Raw genomic sequence first — 24,483 nt, forward strand, 5'->3', positions numbered from 1 at the left:
ACAAGATTCCACTAGCAATCCTCAGCAATGCGAGTGTGACAGAAGCGAGTGGTGTGACAAGCTCAAAGGAAATTGCCTTCTACATTTTGCAGTAGTTCAGAAGTATGCCACATTTATAAAGCATATTTGGCCCAAATGTACAAAATGACGCCCTTACACTTGAGCTATGAGGTTAATGTAGCTAAATAAGGGACGTTTATAGCCTCTAGTTTTGCACTGTGCAAGCTGCATGCCTAAATCATTACACACTCTCCTCACACAATTTTGTCCATTTGTTCAGTACCTCAAACAGACATGTCTGTGAGGTTTCTAACACTGTACAGTTCATAAGTCAAGTCACTTTACTGTCATGAGCACAGGATTTCAATTCAATTCTTACTTGCATGTCATTCCTCAAAACAACAACACAGGATCCTACAGCTTTACTTCCTTTCTCTGTATCTATAAAAAATAGGCCCAAAACAAAATACATCACAGAGCTAGAAAGTGTTGTAGCCAGAATGACTTTCGTCCTCAGCACACAGTTGGGAATTATGCAAGTCTGACTTCCGAAGTCTGAAGGTTGAGATGTGGAGCTGTGTGACAAATTAATGGAAAAAAACCTGTGGCTCTGTTATGGTGTGTGTTATTTTTCTGGCCTGGATTGTGTGATATTTTTCTGGTATGGATGTGTGTTTCACATTTGTCTCTTGGTATTTTGTATTGTTAAATATTTTTGTGTATAGATTTGCTTTATACAACTTGTACAGCACTTTGGTTTCAACTTTAGTTGTTTTTAAATGTGCTTTATAAATGAATAAACTAAACTAAACTCTCAGAGGGAAGCATCACTGCAAATGTATATAAAGTTCACCTGACTGATCACCTTTATCCTATGATGAAACATTTTTATCCTGATGGTCGTGGTCTCTCCCAGGATGACTCCGCCCCCATCCACAGGGTACGAGTGTTCACTGAATAGTTTGATGAGGATGAAAAGGATGCAGATCATATTATGTGACCTTCACACACACCAGATCTCAACCCAGCAGGACACCTATGGGAGATTTTGTATTTTCCACTATCAGATCACCAACTAAGGGAAAATCCTTTGGAAGAACCATGTTCATCACTCAAGTACAGTTTCACAGACTTGTAGAATCAATGCTGAGGTGCACTTAAGCTGTTCTGGTGGCCCAAAACCTTACTAAGCCGCTTTATGTTGTTTTTTTTTTTTTTACTTTTTACTCTGTATGTTAGGCTTAATGCAGACTTACTCTGTTATTCTACGAATATGTTGTTATTAAGCCAAATAATGTCTACTGAGGTGAGTGTATGATGGTTTACCCTTTCTTGTTAGCTACACAACATATGTCATAAAGAGGATTTGGGATTTTTGTGGAACCAAGTGCAACAGCACCGCAAATAATCTTAAGAAAAATGGACAATGGACAAAAGAAGCAAGGATGGGGCTGATTTCTTTCTAGACCAGGCTGTTGATTAATGCAGCCTCATCATTTATTTCACCAACATCTTTACCTAAAGTGGTTTACAAGCCAGAATACACATTAAATTCAGCACTTGAGGGTTAAAGGCCTTGCTCAAGAGCTCTGCAGTGGCTCTCAGATTCTGGAAAATAATCATTTGGCTGCTTACAATATGTTCACAGTGCAACTAAATCAACACTGTGTACAATTTACTTCAACCACAACCAGTGCAAAACTAAAAAAGAAGGCAACAAATATTTCACACCTAATTAGTTATTTGAGAAACACTGTAATCTGTAGAATAAATCTAAGATAACATTTGTTCTTGGCTTTCTCTGGCTTGCAGTGTGTTTATCGTGGGATTGCATCTCTTTATGTCATTATCAGGCATAAGCCAATAATTTGTTATGCGGTGCATTACAATATTAAACACAAACAATACTGTTATCATGAACACATCAGACTATAATTCCTATACTACATTGTGAAGGAAGCTGCTTGGGTAAGCAGCGGTTTTGGGCCCTGGAGCTAAAGTCTCATTTAGAGATCAGAATAAATCCAGCTGTCTTCGAAAGGTCCTTTATTTCAAACAAATTTCATGATAATATTGTAAAAAGAGCTTAACCAGTCATTACGATATGAAATGGAATATCGGCACATAGTGAGCGGTTACACACTCCACTGCAGAGGTGAAATTAAAGCCTTGCTTGTGTGTGCTGAGAGTTTACGTTGGCCAGCTGTTGCTCTTTTTGAGCTGAGCTTTTTGAGTTGAGCTGTCTACACTTCGTTTGTTTGTATTTTATTCCCATAATCTGTAAATCTGCCTCTTTGTAGCCTTTGTAACCTGAGTTTAATGTGAAGGTGTATGTGGTGTGTGTGTGTGAACAAAATTAATTCATTCTGAAACAAATGAATATCACTCATTTTACACCTCTAAAAGCCTTGAATTATTACTCTACTATACTAATTATGCCGTGCTCTATAAAAAAAATCCTAGCCACCACCTATTTATCTTTACTTTTTAAATACTTTGCATGTACTCACTTTTCCCCACTCTAGTTAATTATTAGATGCCACATTAGTGAGGGGGGTTATAATGTAGAGTGAAGGGCTGGAAAAGAAATCACATAGAATGAAATGTAGTAAGAGGTAGGACTGTTCAATTTCAGAAATTTTGGAGTCGAGTCCGAATCCGATTCCAAGTGATGGGAGAGAGTCAATTCTACACAATAATTTTCTCAATTCCCAAAACCAAACATAGGAAAAGAGATTGAGCAAAAATAAACAGGAGGATGAATACATCATAAAATGATATATACTATATGTATCTATATATCTATATATAAGCATACAAAACATATCCAGTCTAGCATAATTAACCTGTGTCCAAAACCTGTCTTTCATGAAAATGGCCAGTGGAACCATGGTACTATTGTCTAGAGCACATGACATCAGTCAATTAACATTTGAGAAGATAGATCTGACCAAAAGATGGTCTGTATCAGGTTAGTACAATGTCACTTTGTGGAATCGACTCTCGATTCCCAAATGCCTGGAATTGAGGAATCAATTCTTTCCAGGATCGACTCCCATCCCTAGGTGTTGGTATGCAAAATAAACTAAAGCCTTCAGGATATAATCAGTGATGGGGTGGTGTGATATGGCCCTATGTGAAGTTGAAGTTAATTAAGAGCACAGGCATAACCGCATACCATTAAGTGTTTTATTCCATCTGTACCATTAATATAATTAAAGAGTTACATTTAATGTTATGGAATGTCAGCAAAACAAGTTAGTTCCTGTTCACACCTCTTCTCACATTATAGCAGCTATAAAGCTATTAACCAGAGACTTCGACTATGTACATCAAATTCCATTGCAGCCATATTCTGAATAGGATGATTATATGTGTACAGGCATCGGAATGTTCCTGGTTGTTGTAAGTATGCTGATCTACACATGCCCTTTTCCTTTCCCGCTGTTATTTCCCGGAAAATTCAAGATGCGGCCGTTGGTTATAGAGCATGCTCAGTTAGTAGTTTTATTACTACTTTGTCACACTAACTTAACTAGGACTGTAACACTTCTCACCATCAAAAATGCCCGACAACACCACCTTGAAATTCTAAAGGGTCAGGGAAGCATCTGTTAAGCTAAGCATCAGTTAGCACCCACAATTCCTTGCGGACTGAGCATACACATATATCTCCTTTCAGTGGATTTTCTGAATAAGGTGTTTACATGCAACAATTTTCCAATTTAAACAGGCATATTCCAGGGGTGGGAATCAGAATTTGGGGAATCAGAATATTGTCTTAATCTGAATCAGACACTCGGTTTGTGGCGTTTACGTGCAAGACTCAATACTAATTAGAATATTGCCGAATTCCGATTAATACTGTAATATTGATGTCCATGTAAACGTAGTCACAGTAAGAGTTCATTCAACACTGTCATGGCTGTTTGTGGGGTCAGACCCATGGCCCTGTGTTCTGAGGGTTATATGATGTCTTACTGACATAACAGTAAGGGTTCCGTGTTGTAGGGTTCTGTGTTGATAAATATTTGGTTATTGGCAGTCATTATGTCCCCTATGTTTAGAGAGTTCTTTGTTCACATTGCCCTATGTTCGCTTTTTGTACTTTTGGAAACAACCATATTTTCCCAGGTTTGTACATTTCATTTCCATGTTCCCTTAATCCCGTAAAAAAGTCTGACATCCGTACCTTATTTTTAGAAGAACATTCTGAAATTATACATTCATTAATTAATATCTATAATTGTGCTGTGGACATATTTCCAAATACAGATGAGAGAACACTGAGCTGAGAGAACACTGATATGAGAACAATGGGATGAGAGAACGCTGAGATGAGAGAACACTGAGATGAGAGACCACAGATATGAGAACAATGGGATGAGAGAACACTGAGATGAGAGAACACTGAGATGAGAACAATGGGATGAGAGAACACTGAGATGAGAGAACACTGAGATGAGAGAATACTGAGATGGAAGAACAATGGGATGAGAGAAGACTGAGATGAGAAAACAGTGAGATGGGAGAACACTGAGATGAGAGAACACTGAGCTGAGAAAACACTGAGATGAGAGAACACTGAGATGGTAGAACACTGAGATGAGAGAACACTGAGATGAGAGATATTGAACTGAGAGAACACTGAGGTAAAAGAACACTGAGATGAGAAAACACAGATGAGAGAATACTGAATTGAGAGAACACAGATATGAGAACAATGGGATGAGAGAACACTGAGATGACAAAACATTGAGATGAGAGAACACTGAATTGAGAAAACACTGAGATGAGAGAATACTGAATTGAGAGAACACTGAGATGAGAGAATACTGAATTGAGAGAACACTGAGATGAGAGAACACAGAGATGAGAACAATGGGATGAGAGAACACTGAGATGACAAAACATTGAGATGAGAGAATACTGAATTGAGAGAACACTGAGATGAGAAAACAGTGAGCTGAGAAAACACTGAGATGAGAGAACACTGAGATGAGAGAACACTGAGATAAAAGAACATTGAGATGAGAGAACACTGAGATGAGAGAACATTGAGATGAGAGAACGCAGATATGAGTACACTGAGATGAGAGAACACTGAGATGAAAGAACACTGAGATGAGAGAACATTGAGATGAGAGAACATTGAGATGAAAGAACACTGAGATGAGAGAACATTGAGATGAGAGAACATTGAGATGGTAGAACACTGAGATGAGAGAACATTGAGATGAGAGAACATTGAGATGGTAGAACACTGAGATGAGAGAACATTGAGATGAGAGAACACTGAGATGGTAGAACACTGAGATGAGAGAACATTGAGATGAGAGAACACTGAGATGAGAGAACACTGAGATGAGAGAACATTGAGATGAGAGAACATTGAGATGAGAGAACATTGAGATGGTAGAACACTGAGATGAGAGAACATTGAGATGAGAGAACATTGAGATGGTAGAACACTGAGATGAGAGAACATTGAGATGAGAGAACATTGAGATGGTAGAACACTGAGATGAGAGAACATTGAGATGAGAGAACACTGAGATGGTAGAACACTGAGATGGTAGAACACTGAGATGAGAGAACACTGAGATGAGAGAACATTGAGATGGTAGAACACTGAGATGGTAGAACACTGAGATGAGAGAACACTGAGATGAGAGAACACAGATGAGAGAACACAGATGAGAGAACACTGAGATGAGAAAACACTGAGATGGTAGAACACTGAGATGGTAGAACACTGAGATGGTAGAACACTGAGATGGGAGAACACTGAGATGAGAGAACACTGAGCTGAGAGAACATTGAGATGAGAAAACACTGAGCTGAGAGAAGACTGAGATGAGAAAACACTGAGATGGGAGAACACTGAGATGAGAGAACACTGAGCTGAGAAAACACTGAGATGAGAGAACACTGAGATGAGAAAACACTGAGATGAGAGAACACTGAGATGGTAGAACACTGAGATGAGAGAACACTGAGATGAGAGATATTGAGCTGAGAGAACACTGAGGTAAAAGAACACTGAGATGAGAGAAGACTGAATTGAGAGAACACAGATATGAGAACAATGGGATGAGAGAACACTGAGGTGAGAGAACACTGAGATGAGAACACTGAGATGAGAGAACACTGAGATGAGAGAACGCAGATATGAGTACACTGAGATGAGAGAAGACTGAGCTGAGAGAACACAGAGATGAGAGAACACTGAATTGAGAAAACACTGAGATAAAAGAACACTGAGATGAGAGAACACTGAGATGAGAGAAGACTGAGCTGAGAGAACACCGAGGTGAAAGAATAGGTTCCATCCATCTATCCATCCATTGTCCGTATCCTACACAGGCTTGTGGCGGAGGCTGGAACCTATCCCAGGGAACTCAGGGCACAAGGTGAGACCAGGTTCCAGGAAGCATAAGCAAGAGTTTGCCATTTATTTTTCTTGTCAAGAGGTTTTTGTTTTGGCTGATTTATGCATCATTAATCATAACTGGGTGCCAAGAGCGGGGGAGAAGGAGGGGGAAAAAAGAGAAAGTTTGGTTAAATTCTCGAAGTGATTGAGCAATTCTGTTACCAAACTGAAGAGAAACTCGCCTTCTCTCTTTCTTTCTTTTTCTTTTTTTCCCTCTGCTGGTGCATTTGCCTTCGTGCAGCTCAATCCGGAGGCTGCAGGTTAGATCAAGAGAGAAAAAGAACAGAAGGAGAAGACAAGGCGGAATCTTCTTCATGACTGTAAGGTATAATTAGAGATGCTTTCCATCTTTTACAGCATGCAGGCTCTTCGCGCTCGTGCCACGATGAGGGAGATGTTTTTGCTGGCTTCGCTCGCGCTCCTCAGCCGCGTGCCTTCCATCGGCTCTTCTTCCGATTACGAGTACGTTCAATTCAATTCAATTCAATTTTATTTGTATAGCGCTTTTAACAATGGACATTGTCACAAAGCAGCTTTACAGAAATAAATGGATTCACAAAAATATATTGTAAATATTTAAATTTATCACTGTGAATTTATCCCTAATGAGCAAGCCAGTGGCGACGGTGGCAAGGAAAAACTCCCCGAGATGATATGAGGAAGAAACCTTGAGAGGAACCAGGCTCAAAAGGGAACCCATCCTCATCTGGGTGCAACGGATAGTGCAATTATAAATAAATCCCTTCTATTGTGTACTATATGGACAAATAGTGCAATTGTGCAACCAATAAATTCATCGCAGTATTTGCAAGAGGTCCGGCTGGTTAAAATCTATCCACTGTCCACTGATGGAGTCCTGAGTACGAAGCTGCTCGTGGCAACTGCAGCCCCAAAGCCACTACAGCAATCGCAGTCCCAAGCCATTACAGTACAGCTCCCCATATGTGATCCCCAAGCCATCTCCACAGCCCCCAGGTGGCACCATCCCCAGCAATCCAAACAGTTCTTCAGGCAGTCCATATGGGGCCACCCCCAGCAGCAGCGAGCGAACTCAACCGATGAGAACTCCAACCAGAAGTAGGGCATCAGGATGGGTCAGGCAGCGAGGAGGAGCAGAAGGGGTCAGGATCACTGGCATCATTGGCATCTCAGAAGTAGCATGTGTAGCTCGACAGAGAGTGAGGGAGAGAGAGAGATGGAGAGAAAGGAAGAGATTGTTAGGTGAGCTTTTGTCCTATGAGTACGTCTGGAGCGCGAGCAGCCACAGAGAGAGCCGCTGCACGGAAATCCCCGAGGACCTGCGGCTGTGCCACGGCATCGGCTACACGCGGATGCTGCTGCCCAACCTGCTGGAGCACGAGAGCATGGCGGAGGTGAAGCAGCAGGCGAGCAGCTGGGTGCCGCTCGTGCACAGGAGGTGTCACGCGGACACGCAGGTAAGCACGCGCGGCTCGTTTCCGGTCACTGCTATAATGTGTTAATGTATGACTTATTTATCTTCATTATTAGAGTCATTATAGCAGGAATTTCGCATGAAGCCAACAGTTAATCTGTTATAAAAAGAATATTTACACTTTTTTTTCTTAAGAAAGCTATAAGTAAAATGATAGTTTAAAAGATTACAGGGTGAATTCAGGTATACTGGACCACTTGTAATTAGGAATTTCCAAATTTGTCTAAGCTTTCTTGCCATTTATAAAACATATACTCCAACACATGATGCATTTCTGAAATCCTCAAGATGTATATGTACAAGGAAGGAAAAATGTTTCTATCATATTCTATAGAAGCATGGCTTACCCTTAATGTTTTGATCAAAATTGACTACAAGACATTCTGAATGATATGTCTGGGAATCTGGGACACATTTAATTGTTTTTTTTTTTTTACAGATTAAAACTGCAGCATACTTATTAATGGCATCAACAAAGCATATTTAAGTAACAGGGTTTTTAAAATCGTCTCCAGATTCATCATCACTGTATTCTAACATTGTACAAAAACATTAGACTAAGTTGCTATATATTAAGATGTTGGTCTAACTAACAGGCTATCATTCATTTCTTACAGCAATAACAACAATAACAATAACAAGGTTTAGAAAATCTTCAATATTTTCCAAATTCATAACCAATCTTTTCTAAAATTCATTATGAACATAGTAAGTAATGATCACAATAGAAAAACACAGCTACACAATAAGTAACATAGAACAAATGCTATGTTTAACTGTCTTAATATACCTGAAGTCACCTGATTTTTTTTAAATACACAATATAATATACAATATGCTAATCCTACTGTTACTGTAAAAAAAACTTGGAACAATAGACAGTAGACAGTAGTGCCTGTAGAAGCAGTTGCGTTCTTCTACAAAATGTTAGGGTGAAGCCCCTGGGCAATGTTTTTTTCATAACAGACTAATGTATTTCATCAGTGCATATAAAATCCTGCTGTGTTTTGAAACTAAATAACTAGGCCTGGATGTTATCCATGTTGTACAATTAACCACTTTGGAGTTTAAACCTTAAATCTCTTGAGTGATTCAAGTAATCTGTTTCCGTTCAAGAAAAAAAAAGAAGCTCTGAATCGTTCACTGACTCATTCAGCTGCACTGCCGCGTTGCTCAAAATAATGTGCAGACTCTTTTAACAACCCCTGATTCGTTCAGTTCAGCAAATCATCACTGCTGTGTTGTATTTTTCTGTTTATAAAAAGAATTATTTTCACACTCAGAACAACACAATCATTGCCAGCATGTCTAAGTACATGCCATACAGTCTAATTATTTTGAGATTGTACGATGCGTGATATTTTCTTAAGGTACAGTTTATAAAAATATATATAACACTAACCCATCAAACTAAAGAGGAGGAATTCTCATTCAAAAATGAAAGTTTCAAGGACTGCACTCATGGAGGACTGGAAAGAGGGGAAAGTATTGAACACACTACATCTAGTAGGAATTTTACAAAAGAAATTGACTCAGAGCATGTCAGTGAGCTATATTGTTTATCATATAGTTATTCTGAAAGATGTAACTACCCCAGTTAAACAGCATGACCATTTAAAATATGTATTTCCATCAGCATGTAAAGACTAAAATGAGTTTTACATGGATTTTACTGAAAAATAATCTAATAAAAGCACACATGCTTTGCATCTTCTGCCTTGATGTTTTCTCAATCACAGATGATTGATGTCAAATCATGTGACGTACATGCTTAAAAAAGACTAAAATGTAATAGTTCTTGACATCGTTTCTTAAACCTTTTGCTTATTCTGTATCTAGTGGTACATGGAACGCCTGTTTAATGATTGTGAATTGAGATTTATGTCAATTGACATCAAATGTAATGCATCGAACACTTTGGCAAAATGGTCTCTGTTTATTTTAATCACATCTTCATCTCACTGTATTGTGCGAACAGAAGTAGCGTGTACAAACTCTACAAACAGTTAGTGTAGAGCTACACAACTGCACAGATTTCAGTTTTTTGAACGTATAAGGAAAATACGTTCTGGTTTCATTTTTTTTACTCACCTGGAACAGCATGGGTTTTTGAAAAATATCTCCAGCAATAGTGGACAAATCTCACTGCTTTTACAAATGTACATGAAGAAGTGATATGCTTTTAAATTGCTGTAAATCCCCCATTGCTGTGAAACCCCTAAATTAGTTCTAGTGCAACCAGCTGCCACCAGACGGCACATCATTAGTTTTATGGAAAAAGAAGTCACAGTTGCATGTGTGCATTTAAGGAAAACAAACATGTTACAATTTTTCCTGCTCTGATTAAATCAAACCCTGATTGATACTTTTCCAGAACTTTGTCCCTGCCTTGTTTTGATAGATCCCTGGTCTTCATGATTGTGTTTCTTTAGGTATGTTCTCCAACAAACTGGGGTTTTCCAGGAATAGGTGTATTTGTATTGAGATCACGTGACATACACAAGTTGAATCCATCCATCTAATGATGTGCCTTCTGGTGGCAACTGGTTCCACTAGAACTAATTTAGGGGTTTCACAGCAATGGGGGTGAAAACTTATGCAATCACAACTTTTACATTATGGGCTATTTTGTGTGGATTCAAGATATAAAATCTCAATTCAGTCCACGTTTTAGCACTAAAAGTTCAAGGAGGAAGGGAGGTGTGAATACTTCTGCAAGCCATTGTAGACCAGTGTATCTCATACAATATGTCAACTGTACGCAGGTTTTCCTGTGCTCGCTCTTTGCACCGGTGTGTTTGGAGAAAAAAGTTGGTCCTTGCAGGCTGCTCTGTGAGTCTGTGCGTGATGCCTGCAGCCCCATCATGGAGGCGTTCGGCTTCGGCTGGCCAGAAATGCTCAACTGCAGCAGGTTTCCACTCGAGGAAAAGGATTTGTGTATCACTAAAAACCACACGGAAAAGTCTAAAGAGTCTGGTGTGTATATAATATGTATAATATTGTATATAACATTCTACATAGTCTTATGTGCAAGGAATAGAACATAGACAGGGCATGCTGTTTTAGGAAATATTCAACAACCGGGTGGTGTGATGTGGCCCAACCCCCAAAAGTGATTATTTTCCAATAACAACACATCCTGAAGTGTTTTATTCCTCGTATATAGTATGTATAATATTTTATGTAGCCTTATATAGTGCGTATAATACTTCAGATAGCCTTGTATAGTATGTATTATCTTCTACATAGCCTTATACAGTGTGTATAATACTTTACTTAGCCTTGAATAGTGTATATAATATTCTATGTAGCCTTACATTGTGTATAATTCTCTCTGTAGCCCTATATAGCATGTACTATATAATAATCTATGTAGCCTTATGTATTGTGTGTATAGTGTGTATAATAGTCTACATAGCCATGCAGAGTGTATATAATAATCAGCATAGCATTATACAGTGTGAATAATTTTCTTGTAGCCTTGCAGAATGTGTATAATACAATTCATAGCCTTATAGTGAGTATAACACGCTATGTAGTCTTATAACATGTCTATAACATGTATAATAGCCTATGTAGCCTCATGTTGTGTCTATAATACTCTACATAGACATGGAGAGCGTGTACAATTCTCCATGTACCCTTGTAGTGTGTATAATATTCTGCATAAACTTACGTTGTGTTTATAATATTTGATGTAGCTTTACAGAGGGTATATAATACTCTACATTGCCTTATAGTGTGTATCGTACTCTACACTGCCGGGTAGTGTGTATAGTACTCTATGTAGCCTTATAGTGTGTATAATATTCTGCACAAACTTTTATAGTGTGTATAATCTTTTATGGAGCCTCACAGAGTGTGTATAATACTCTGAGTAGCCATGCATAGTGTGTATAATAATCAACATAGCTGTATGCAGTGTGTAGATTCAATGTAGCCTCATAGTCAAGTCGGCAAAAGGACACCTTTCTTTTAAGGATCCTTATTTTGGCCAAATTTGCAGCAGCACTGCAGTCTGTACCTCTGGAGTGATTTTTAAAAAAGATTATTTAATAAAAAAGTGGTTGCACTATAAAATAATGAATATTGAATGAATTTCTTTGCTGCTAAATAATGCTTTGAGATCAGCTGTGAAAACATGACGGCAGCCCTGTGGTGTAAATTTATTTCTTCAGCTGTGCCTCTTTCTGCTCGTACAGAACACAAGGCTGCATGTCCACAGTGTGACTTCGAGATGAACGCAGATGTCATTCTCCAGAACATGTGCGCCAGCGAGTTCAGTAAGCGACTTTTATACCACTTTTAGACTTGTAATAAATATTGTCATTCACACCAAACATGGCTCAACATGACATTTCATATTTCTATTTCTATAAACACAATTCCTACAAAAATTTAATTTTAATTATAGATTATAATCTATTGCATTCATAAGCGAATTTATAAGTGAATAATAAACGCAGCTGTTTTGATGTAAAGGAAAATACAAATGTTTAGACTATATACAGCTATAGAGTATGATATAACATTATAGAGTGTTATATAGTCTATTTAAGGGTATATAGACTGTTATATACCCTTAATATAATATAGAGTATTATGCATTATTATAGAGCGTATATGAAACCTTAGAATATTACATAGTCTATATAAAGCTATAGAGCTTAATGCAGGCTTTATAAGGCTTTATGCAAATGTTGGCCTGTATGATTATATAGAATTATGTAGAAGTATAGAATGTACTATAGGGCTGTATATTAAGTGAAGCTTGTCTCTTAGAGAAAAGTAACACAAACTCTATGTGGTTTTTAGACACTTCACATTCACACATATTTCACATATGGACTTTTTACATGTGGTGCATATGTTTTATTTTTCTAAACTATTTGTTTATTTCCACACCTGATTCTTTTTACATGATTCATTTAATTTCACATTTTTTTTTTTTACGTGTATGTAAAGTGTATGTGATTTTCCAGTAATTATACATTCTATGATTTATGCAGCCTTATATAGTGTGCATAATACTTCATATAGCTTTATATATTGCGCATAATACTGTATGTAGCCTTGTACAGTGTGTATAGAACTTTGCTTAGCCTTGTATAGCATGTATAATACGTTACGTAGCCTTATGTAGACTTGTACCGGGTGTATAATAATTTAATTCTTTATACTTTCATATCAATTTTTCACACGTAGGACATGTGTTTTTTTTATCCCATATTATCCACATGATATCACTTGAATTCCAGGCACATCATGTTCATGAACTGCACTTTCACACATTTTTCAGACGTAATCACATACTACTCAGATTAATCACGTGTGAAAAACACATGATCGCATGTAAAGTGTATGTGATTTTCCAGTAAAGATTGTAGTAAGGAGTTTATGGGCTAAATGTTTGAGTATCAGGATTCTGACATCAGATGATCAGAGGTTTAAGTGCTGCTTGGGCAGTTGTGTGGGAGATGTGTGTGATGGGTGGAGTTTTCCAGAAAACCAAGTGTCTCAGTTACACACAGTTCTGAGAACTGAGGTTTTCTGTGTTTGACCCACTTCTCTAACATTTATTAAGATCTGCTATATGCTAAAGTAATATCAAAGAGCTATTTTATAGACTGCCAGCAAATTCCAACTCGCTAAACTGGGACAGAAATGACAAACTACATTTAGTGTGTTCTACTAGGAATATTAATGAGTATCGATTTATTCTCAATATATAGCATAGGCTAATTTTAGATGTTTATTTGGATATCTGCTGCCTGCTCATTTGCATATTTTTCTAGTAAACTAATCTTTATTTTTAATGTCACTTGCTTTTATGCAATACCCAAACAGCTTTATTAGTCTGCATGTTCGACAGCCTGACTTTTCATGCCTAAAAGCTAGTGCTTGTTTGTAAAGGAGTAGACACTAGAGATGGTGCTGATAGCCAGGATCAGTATGGAGTGGATACCAGGAAAAAAAAAAATGGTGGATCGGATGTTGGCGGGAAAAAAATCCTATCCTGCAACAAATGGAAAAGAGTGGAATTGCACTTGGAAAAGATTTATTTAAAAAAAAAACTGGAAATGGTCACATACAGTATAAAGACACTTGATTATATTTTCTGTTAGGATAGATTTTTTTTTTAAAAATTCATTGTTTATTATATTTATTATATTTGTATTGTAAGTGATTTGTGTGTGAAAGCTGTAGTTTTGTCTAAGTTGTGTTTCTGGCTATGGATTTTTCCTGTATTTTTTTTTAAAGTGCTTCAGGTAAAAAAAATTAAAGCTTAGTAGTTTTCAAAGAAAAAATATTGGATGAGTAGTGATATTAGTTGATACTCAATTTTTCTGTATCAGTATCAGGAAAGAAAAGTGATATCGTTCCATCTCTACTAAAAGCTACTTTAAAAAAAAAACAAAAAAAAACGGCTTCTCCGACACAAGAAAAATAACTGGCAACCTCAGCAGCATGAACTTTACCCAGAGAACATAAATAATCTGAACTGGCTGCACAGAAACTCATGCACCTGCATAGCACAAGTCTGATACGGATAACGTTCCCCACGTGTCTGTTGATCTTGATCTTTAAAATTTACGTCGCTTACTCTGAATATGATCCTTGATGTTTAACAGTACTGGAAAAAGGTGAACTTTTTCACACTAAACAGGAAATACTGAGTGTGGAAGTGTACTGCCTTTGACTCGACTGAACAATTCACATTCAGAAAAGGTCATATTTTTATATTATATATTATGACAGCACTGTCCTGTCAGGCAGCACTGTTCCTTTTTGATTATTTACAGAATCTCTATTAAAATCCTAAAAAAAAACATGAATAATTTAATGTGGAACTTTTTTCGTAGGAGATTATAAAAAAGAATATAAACTCATATATAATTAAACTAGCAAAATAAAACAACTGGTATTTGAGGGCCAGGAAAAAAGCTGAAATCTGGTTTGAATTTGGATACCTGAACTCATTTAGCAACATGTATCCAAATTCAAACCAGATTTCACTAAATGAGTTCAGGTTTTGAAACGAATAGATATGAGACATTATTAATCTCTGTGGATTTATTAAATATAGAAACATACAGAAACTACAGTCAGGGCTAAAAAGTCTGAGTCTGCTGCCAAGAGCTGCCTCTTCATTTATAAAGCATTAATATCATTTTTGGTCTAATTTTATCTCTCAAAACAACGTCCCATCGTTGTCGACTAATATAGGTGCGAAACACTTTAGTGTATCGCGTCGTAATTTGGAAATTGAAGTGAACCTTGTGTGAACAGGAAATTCAGATAGAATTCCGTTTCATATTAGGACTTCTAACATAATTAAAGACTGAATCTGTCTCAGTTAAATAAAGTAAAACAGTTCTAGGTTCTTTCTGACTATTTCTGACAAACATTCAAACTTATAATGTGTCTCATGGGATGCACAACCTCTGCATCAGCAAGACATTGTGTGTATCTGCATATCGTGTGACCTTTTGGAAAAGGGACAGTTACATATTCAGGTTTATACCACACCGCTGTTGAATTCTTGATTCTGATTGGCCAGAAGGTGTTGATTAATTTTCTATAACAGCAGCTCTGACAGTAGTCCTGGCTGTGAGGATTATATTAATCTGCATGCTCTAATGCATTATTGTTTCTATAGTAATGGCTAATTCACATTATACAGATTCAAATTATACAGATTTTAAAAAAATGTGTAATGTATCATTTTTGGAAGGAGTCTCCAGTGTCAGAACTTTGGAACAGTCAGAGTAAAGCTGTACCTTTTTCACGGGAAAGTCGTCAGGGCAGGGAATGTTGCGGTTTCACAGTAACATGACAAGCTGCATTTTTGGTCTTAATAACGTCAAGAGAGAGAGAGAGAGAGAGAAAAGAGAGTCTGGTGAGGGAATGACTGTTTACACCTGCTATAATGCATTTGATAACAGGATATAACTTGTTTCGTGGATGTCCTACAACATTAACTGTTAGTTTAGGCAAACTGCTGTGCTATAAAACACTTCAAAACATGCTGTTATAAGAAAATAATCAACTTTGGGCTGGTCACAGTTCTCCCCAGTGCCAGACTACATCACACCACCATGTCATTGATTATTTTCTTATGTCAGATTCCACATTGTGTTTATATCTATATATTTGTAATGATATAAAACATGTTGTGTTTTATTTCTTAGACATTATAGATATATAGCACTTTGTAAGAATTATGGACTCAACAGAGACTTGACAGTGCTTATTTAAAACAATAAAATAGACTAAAAAACGTGTTTTGATTTATAGATTAAACCTCAGCGTTATGGATAGGACATTTTTGTGTTCCTGATGTAATGTTTGTGAAACAGTCCATCACATACTGTAGTAATGACACGGCTGCATGGTTGTAGGAAACAATTGAAGCAGAAATAAAGAATTTAAAAAAATCCCCTCCAGCCCGACTCCAGTCTCATTGAACCTTATAAAGGATCGTCACGAAAAACAAATGCGGCTCAACAACAATTTTTTGGGGCTTACGACATGGATTTATTTTCTTGGTAAGATTGCATGGAATTGCCCTCAATCTCTAACTAACTCTGTGTCTGTGGCGCCCTATTTCCTAAATGCGTTATTAGTGTTTATGTCTTATTAATTTCAACAGAGAGACAAAAATAGAGAAAAAAATAGATACTGGCGAGGGAATGACTTTTTTTCCCCCAAATAGCTGCTCTAATATTAACTAATAGCTGCTTTTTTGTTCTTTAATAAATACAAAATTGTAATTGTTAAAAAAATTGCTGTGGTATAAGAGGAATCAATCACTTCAGGATGTGCTGTTTTTGTAAAATAATCATCTTCAGAGCAGATAATGTCTCGGATATCGCCAAAATAGCCTCATTTTAATTATTTTAATTCCTCTGCTTCTTTAACTTGCCTTCAAATTTTGTTCACAGTAATAATTTTGCAACTTCATCTAGAACTATTTTAAAAGACATTTAGAAATGTGGTCCACTGGTATAATGGCTTGTGTGTGTGTACACGAAGAATAAACACACGAGACTGTGTGGCAGTGATGTTTGCTTTTGGATCTGCAATTATTTTGTCGGATTTTGTAAACGCAACCCGAGCGGCCAAGGTTCCCTCCTTTATTTCTTGAATTGATTAAGAGTTCTTGCAAAACAACACGGTCACGCTGACATGCACTGCGGATTATCTGATTTAAACCAGAAATGGAAGATTTTCGTTTACCAAGAACAGAACACTTCCAGTAACTAAGGAACAGTTTCAACAATGCGGACTGAGATGTTATCGCTATCAGGAAGCTCGAGTATGGTTGCTAACGGCAACAATGTTTAGAAGACAACTGTTTATAACTCTGCGTCGACTGTTTTCTGTGCCACTCTGTTTAGACTCTGTCTCGAATGCTAGAATTTTGGATAAATTTGTTTTTACTGGACATTTTGTGAAAAATCTGTTCTAACAAAACATTTTTGATAGAGGGTTACGGATTGGTCTAGTGTCCATGTGGTGTCGTGTGAGACCGTGTGTATTATCCATAATTCACTGCGAGCATACGTCAGATGGTTTTACCACCAGCGAGTCATGAATAAGCCAATGTCATTTTTTTTAAACAAGCATAACATTTATATGACTATGTAGTGAAGTAAAGCTGAATGTGTTGATTACCTATAGATGTGCTGATCCTTGCATTAGGAACAACAAAAAAAAGTTATGAGGTTCCAAAAATCTGTGGTCTGAATTGAAGAAGGAATTACACATGCACAAACGTAAAGAATATAAAGGAGCTTAAAGTATTCTGCATGGATTAGTGAACCAAAATTCTCTACCAATCTTGGTAGAGGTTACAGGATGGGTGCCAATAATTTTGAAACTAGTTTTGAAAACAAAACAAATCAAACAAACAAACAAAATAGAACAGGTTGTATTCATATAGGAAAATGATCAGTTGTGGAAGTTAGTTTCTGTTATTACTTACATTAGAGCGGCTATAAACAGTCGCTCCCTCACTAGCTTCTTTCTCTCCCCTCTCAAGTTAATAAGTAAAAAAAAGCATTTTGTTGTGTTACTGAGAAACTGCAAAGCCCTCGGTCCTGAAATGTATGTTAAAATGCCCTGACACTGGAGACTCCTTCCATAACTGTAAAATAAACATATCAACAACTTACATTTCTCCTTCTTGAATAAAAAGACATATTTTAGTCTGTTTATTAAAAGCTTTAGATTATGTGCAGTGTTGATGTGTTGCACAAACCCTAACATCTATCTATCTACCATCATAGATAGATAGACAGATAGATAGATAGACAGATATACTTTATTGATCCCATGAGGGAAATTCTTGATAATGATATATACTGTTTTTCCATCATAAGCCTAACCCAGTGTGGACAGAATAGTCATTAATGCTTAAATGCAACTTGAGATAAAGAATTCAGGAAAACGATGGCCTGTATTTTAAAGTAAAAGTTTCCCCAGAGTACACATATCCATTTATTAGCTTCAGGACTTTAGCTTATTTCATTATGTTTTTAATAAAAAATATTGTCTTTTTTTTTTTTTTTTTTTTTTTTTACAGCTGTGAGTCATGCTATTCAGGCAGAACCAATCAAATCTGGCACAGTGTTTATTTCTGTGTGTTTGGTTATGTATGACTCTGTCACTACTCAGCAGCGCTTTATCCCACAGCCCAGTGTGTCTTTTATAGCACTCTAATATTTATTTAAAAAAAAAAAAGCCAATCAATTAGTTTCTGAGAAATACAAATAATCCTGACAGAAATAAGACATGAAAACAAACAAACCCGCAGGCATTTTTAAAAACTGTTTACCTTCTTCCCCTCAGCTTCAAATGACCTAAATGTCACCTCTGTAACAGAAGTGTGTTTTGATGAAAAATGATTTTTCATGTTTATTAAGGAAACTGAGTACATAAAGGTTCATGTTAAAAAAAAATAAATTCTACTATTGTTCCACTTTTAGTAAGAAGTGAAACAAAGCAATAAAGCATGAGTGTGTGTGTGTGTGTGTGTGTGTGTGTGTGTTACAGTGCGTTAGGGTGTTCTTAGGCATGACAAGAAGCAGGCAAATATTAGCAAATATTGAATGAATATTATTCATAATTAATATTATTCATATTTGCTTCTTGAACATCCCGTTCCAGAGTTATTCCCCCTTTGCAGTTATAATAAGCTCCACTCTTCTGGGAAGGCTTTCCACTAGATTTTGGAGCGTGGCTGTGGGGATTTGTGTTCATTCAGCCACAAGAGCATTAGTGAGGTCAGGCGCTGATGTTGGGCGAGGAGGCCTGGAGTGCAGTCAGTGTTCCAGTTCATCCCAAAGGTGTTCAGTGAGGTTGAGGTCAGGGCTCTGTGCAGGACACTCGAGTTCATCCACTCCAAACTTGGCAAGCCATGTCTTCACGGAGCTCGCTTTGTGTACAGGGGCATTGTCATGCTGGAACAGGTTTGTTAGTTCCAGTGAAGGGAAATTGTAAAGCTCCAGCATACAGAGACATCCTATACAATTGTGTGCTTCCAACTTTGTGGCAACAATTTGGGGAAGAACCACATATGAGTGTGATGGTCAGGTGTCCACAAACTTTTGGCCATATAGAGTGTGACCAAATATGGCCCATTTATCAATTCAGACTGGCCCTCTTATCAGTTCTGATTACTAATAAATTCATTAAAATTTGAAAGAAAAAAAAAATCCACGTAAATACCTGAACTTTTTGGAGCAATAATCTCAAATCCTCTTCACTTCCAATAAGAGAGCCGAGATTACAGAGATACAAGATTGATGATGAAAACACATGTTAGTTTTTGCTGCTATAGCTAGCGAGCCAGCCAGATAACTAGTGATCGTAGCCGACACCATGTATAGTACCACATATGTTTTATTAAAACTGTGAATCCAGTCTACCTAGATAGCAAAATGTCACTCTCAACACTTAAAAGAAAACTTGATAATGAACACCATCAATTCAACAGTGAATGGACTGGACAGTATCTGTCCACTGAAACTGCAGGGGGGAAGCCAGTGGGTTTGCTGTGTAACAAACGAAGAATATTAGCACATGTTTGGCCCCCATATAGTGAATCTTTTATCCCTCAGAAAAATGTACTTTTGACCCATTGGGCCTTCAGAAGAATGTACCTGAACAGACCTGATATAGCGTCTAAGCTGAACTTTCATATGAAATTTGTGTAATCTTGCCACTGTGAGAACATGTTGATATGATTAGAAGTAAAGTTAAAACCAAAAATTGAATCTCATTTAAAAAATTCAATTTTATTTACAAGCTCTTTTAATGTTGTTGAGTTTAATGACCAAAAATTATCATCTGAGGAATTTTTATTATCTGTGGTTTTAATTTTCTCTTTTGTTAAGTGTCTTTGGAGGTGAAAAATTGACAGCAACAATAACAACAACAACAACAACAACAATAATAATAATAATAATATCATATTAATATCGATTTATTATTATTATTATTATTAGTTTTTTTTGTCCAGCAACTCCAGCATTGACCTACATTCAAAGTACTTCTATCATTTCTGAAAAATAATGCCTCAAACTTAACACAGATCAATCAGTTTTGAGTCTTCATTCCAAGTCACAGTGGATATAAAAAGTCTACACACTCCTGTTAAAATGGCAGGTTTTTGTGAAGTAAAAGAATGATGGTAACATAAATCATGTCAGAACTTTTCCCACCTTTAATGTGAAATTGCACAGTATACAAATAAAGTGAAAAACTATTAGAAATATTTTTAAGGGAAAAAAAAAGAAAAAAGAAAAAACTTTCAGTAACCTAGTTGCGTAAGTATGCACACCCCTAAACTAATACTTTGTTGAAGCATCTTTTGATTTTATTCCACCACTCAGTCTTTTTGGCTAAGAGTCTATCAGCCTGTCACATCTTGACTTAGCAATATTTTCCTACTCTTTCTTCCAAAAACATTCTAGACCCATCAAATTGTAAGGGCATCTCCTGTGCACAGCCGGCTTCAGGTCACACCACAGAGTTTTAGTTGGATTCAGGTCTGGGCTCTGGCTAGGACATTCAGAAACATTGATCATCTTTTGGTTAAGCCATTCCTTTGTTGATTTGGATGCATGCTTTGGGTCATTGTCGTGCTGAAAGGTGAAATTCCTTTTCATCTTTAGCTTACTAGAAGACACCTGAATGTTTTGCACTAAAATCAACTGGTCCTTTTGTAAATTTTGGAGGGACGTCCTGTTCTTGGTAATGTCAGTGTGGTGCTCCATTTTCTCCACTTGTTGATGATGGCCTTCACGGTGTTCCATGGTATGTCTTTTTTGGAAATTCTTTTAATTCTTTTATTGCGGTCCATGGCTTCAGGAGTTGGATGAAACCAAAAGGATGTCAAGAAAATCCTACAGAAATAGCTGATCTTTATTTGGGGTTAATCAGAATAATTTCATTGATGACAGCTGTATGATAATTACTTTTGAACACGAGATTGAATATGATTGGTTCATTCTGAACACAGCCACATCTGCAATTATAAAAGGGTGTCCACACTTATGCAACAAGGTTACTGTAACCTTTTTATTTTTCCATAAGATGTTTCTGGTTGTTTTTCCACTTAATTTTTATACGTTGCAATTTCACATTGAGGGTGGAAAAAGTTCTGACATGATTTATCTTGGTTGTGTTTTTTTTTTTTTATCACAAAAATTATTCTGTATAAATAGACCACAGCTCATTCACAACCTAAACAAGAATAAGGAAGTGTTCCATCAGTTCAAGCATCACTCCACCATATGAGTTTCATTTAGTACTGATTTTTACAAAAACTTTCATTAGTTGTAAAACCTTTAGCACCTTTATCAGACCTTTAGAGATGTATAATGTGTTCCAAATCGATTTTTATCCATCAAGTGCTTCCTTAGTGAATGTCCAAGGAGTTAAACTTTAATGTGAATGCTTTTTTTAATTTTACAATTTAAACATACTGTTATGTTTAATAGCCTAATTACTGTATTACGGTTTAGTTATTGTATATTTCCTTGTGTTACAGAAATAATGTTGTTATAATTTGTATAACTGACAATTAACAACAGTAAACATTTTCCCCCTTCCTCCCATCTTAGCTATCAAAGCAAAAATAAAGAAAACAAAAATAGAGAACGCGGATAAGAAGGTGATGCTACAGAAGAAGAAGAAAGCAGTGCGGAATACAGCTCTGAACAATCAGGAACTGAAGAAGCTGGTGTTGTATCTAAAAACCGGAGCTCACTGTCCCTGTCAACAACTGGACAACACGAGGAATCATTATCTAATCATGGGACGCGAAGTGAAAAAACGCTACATACTGACTGGCATCCACCAGTGGGACGAAGAGAACGCAGAGTTCAGGAAAGTTCTGAACGAAATCAAAACCTACAGATGTTCTGCTCTCGATTCTCTTTTTAAATAATTCACCCACAAAAAAGTGACACACACTATAACACTCCTGTAGTGTTCACTCCTTAGTAATTTTGTGTCTCACTCACCCAGGCCATTTTTTAAAGAAATTGATAACAGTATCATAAATCCCCAACAGGGGTGGGTGATATGACAAAATGATCATATTATGATATTTAAAGATGACATCACAATAAGGATCACAATATATTCAGTAGGTTCGGTAAACAAACTGCCCACAAGTGTGAAAAACTGAATTTTCATGATCTTTTTATTTAATATCTGCAAAAATAAATTAAAAGGAGGAAAAAAAAGTTGTAATTAAAGTTTAACATTTTACAATTTTTTAGATTCAGTCCCAAAAAAAACAGAAAACCAGCTGCAACCAGAATTTGTAATTAGTTTAGAAACAGTTAAATGTTACTACGATACCTGTGATATCTCAGAAAAGAGTAACAATATCCATATTATATCATATCTATCATGTCACCCAGCCCTAATCCATAATCCATCCTTTCATCTCAGTAATGACTGTTTATCTTATCTTATCTTATATATTATATTTGTATATACAATATTAACGCTTTTATTTGCTTTTGTTTGTTCTTTCAGAAATGAGACAAGACCAAAATATTTTTTTTTAGCACCATCTTTGCTGGGTTTGCATTTTTCTTTTTCATCACGATATAAGCGTTCTTTCTTTCATTCAGTTCTGTGTTGTATTTTAATCAAGTTGTTCTTACTAAGAACATAGTTGCATTACAGGTAGGACTTCAGTTTCCGTGTACTCACACATATTACTCTGCTTCTTCATTTTATCGAAATATTCACTCGTAACTAGTCATGTGCTGAAAATCAGATACAGTCCTCTATCATAACCTTCCATAGTGATCTACCTGGGAGGAGACTCCCTGCAAAGGCAGCATTTTGGACCAGTGTTTGTGTTTCAGAGAGAAAACCTGTGGAAGGTGTTTTCTAAGGGTTATTATTTTGAACACATTTGGTAATGGCGGTAATTCTGTTCACCAATTCTGCGTTCCGTGACTTTTAAATTCAGTATATGTGCAAAATTAAACTTATCAAATGTTAGGCAGTTATTGTAAGCTGAAACTTTTATACTGATGTCTCGTTGTAGATGTGCTCAAGTTATTGCTATCTGCTTGAATTACACCTCAGAGAACTGCATTTTTCATGAAAACTCTGATTTGTAAACATGGTTTTAATTAAATTTTAATTAAACTTTTTACTTTCATGAAGTCTTTTGTAATATATTATTTTTTTAACGGATTTAAATGTTCTGCTCTAATAAAGAGCAATGCACTTTGCTTGACAGCGATGGAGCATCTCAAAGGAAGCTCAATCTGAATGGATTTATTTAAACACTTGTGGGCATGCTGCTATAGGAAAATAATCAGTGATGGCGTGATGTGACTACAGTTAATGTTTCCTCCCCAAAATTGATTATTTTCTGCTAACAGCATGCCCTGTCAATTGTTTTATTCCTGTTATACCACAGCAATTTGCCAACAGTAACAATTTGTATTTATTAAAAAAAATGCCACATACTTTTTGTCCATTTTTTGTTACATTTAGTGTTGTGAAATGCATCAAAACAAGTTAGTTCCTGTTATCACTTACATTATCACTTACAGTCATTCCCTCACCAGCCTCTCTTTTTCTCTCGGTTTGAAGTTAATAAAACTTGCAGCTTGTCATAATACCTGAAAAACTGCAAAGAAGATGTGAAGACTTAAAGTTCCAAAACACCGAAACTGGAGACTCCTTCCATAAAAACATAATAATTCATAATTATTATTTTTCATAATATCAAAAATTACATTATTGTAATCCAGTTCTATGGCATGCCCACAATACAAGTCCATGTGTAAGCTGTTATTATAATGTAATAGAACTAGCAGATTAACTTAAATCTTGCAGCTGGAATCAACACCTTCTGATTAATCAGAATCGAGAATTCAAGTGCTGTGGTATAAATGTATAGAACGCCATCCAGTACATACTAATCTAAACAGTAAATATAAAATGTAAAAAGAGCATAAGTACATAATACATGCATTCATATGAGTACAAATCCAAAGAAAGCAAGGAAGCCACTGGTTAAGAAAAAACAACAACAAAAAACAAAAAAGAA

General features: G+C 36.4%; 1 protein-coding gene across 1 annotated transcript; it reads left to right on the forward strand.

Moving 5' to 3' along the window:
* The first annotated feature begins 6,627 nt into the window (after nucleotides 1-6,627).
* Nucleotides 6,628-23,583, forward strand: sfrp1b (secreted frizzled-related protein 1b). The gene is made up of 5 exons (XM_053241043.1): nucleotides 6,628-6,899; nucleotides 7,675-7,869; nucleotides 10,652-10,862; nucleotides 12,089-12,169; nucleotides 22,019-23,583. Exons 1-5 carry the CDS (start codon nucleotides 6,771-6,773, stop codon nucleotides 22,342-22,344), a joined length of 942 nt encoding a protein of 313 aa, XP_053097018.1. The 5' UTR covers nucleotides 6,628-6,770; the 3' UTR covers nucleotides 22,345-23,583.
* The last annotated feature ends 900 nt before the right edge of the window (nucleotides 23,584-24,483 follow it).

The sequence above is a fragment of the Pangasianodon hypophthalmus genome, chromosome 17, assembly GCF_027358585.1.
Source record: "Pangasianodon hypophthalmus isolate fPanHyp1 chromosome 17, fPanHyp1.pri, whole genome shotgun sequence".
NCBI classification, from domain to species: Eukaryota; Metazoa; Chordata; class Actinopteri; order Siluriformes; family Pangasiidae; genus Pangasianodon; species Pangasianodon hypophthalmus.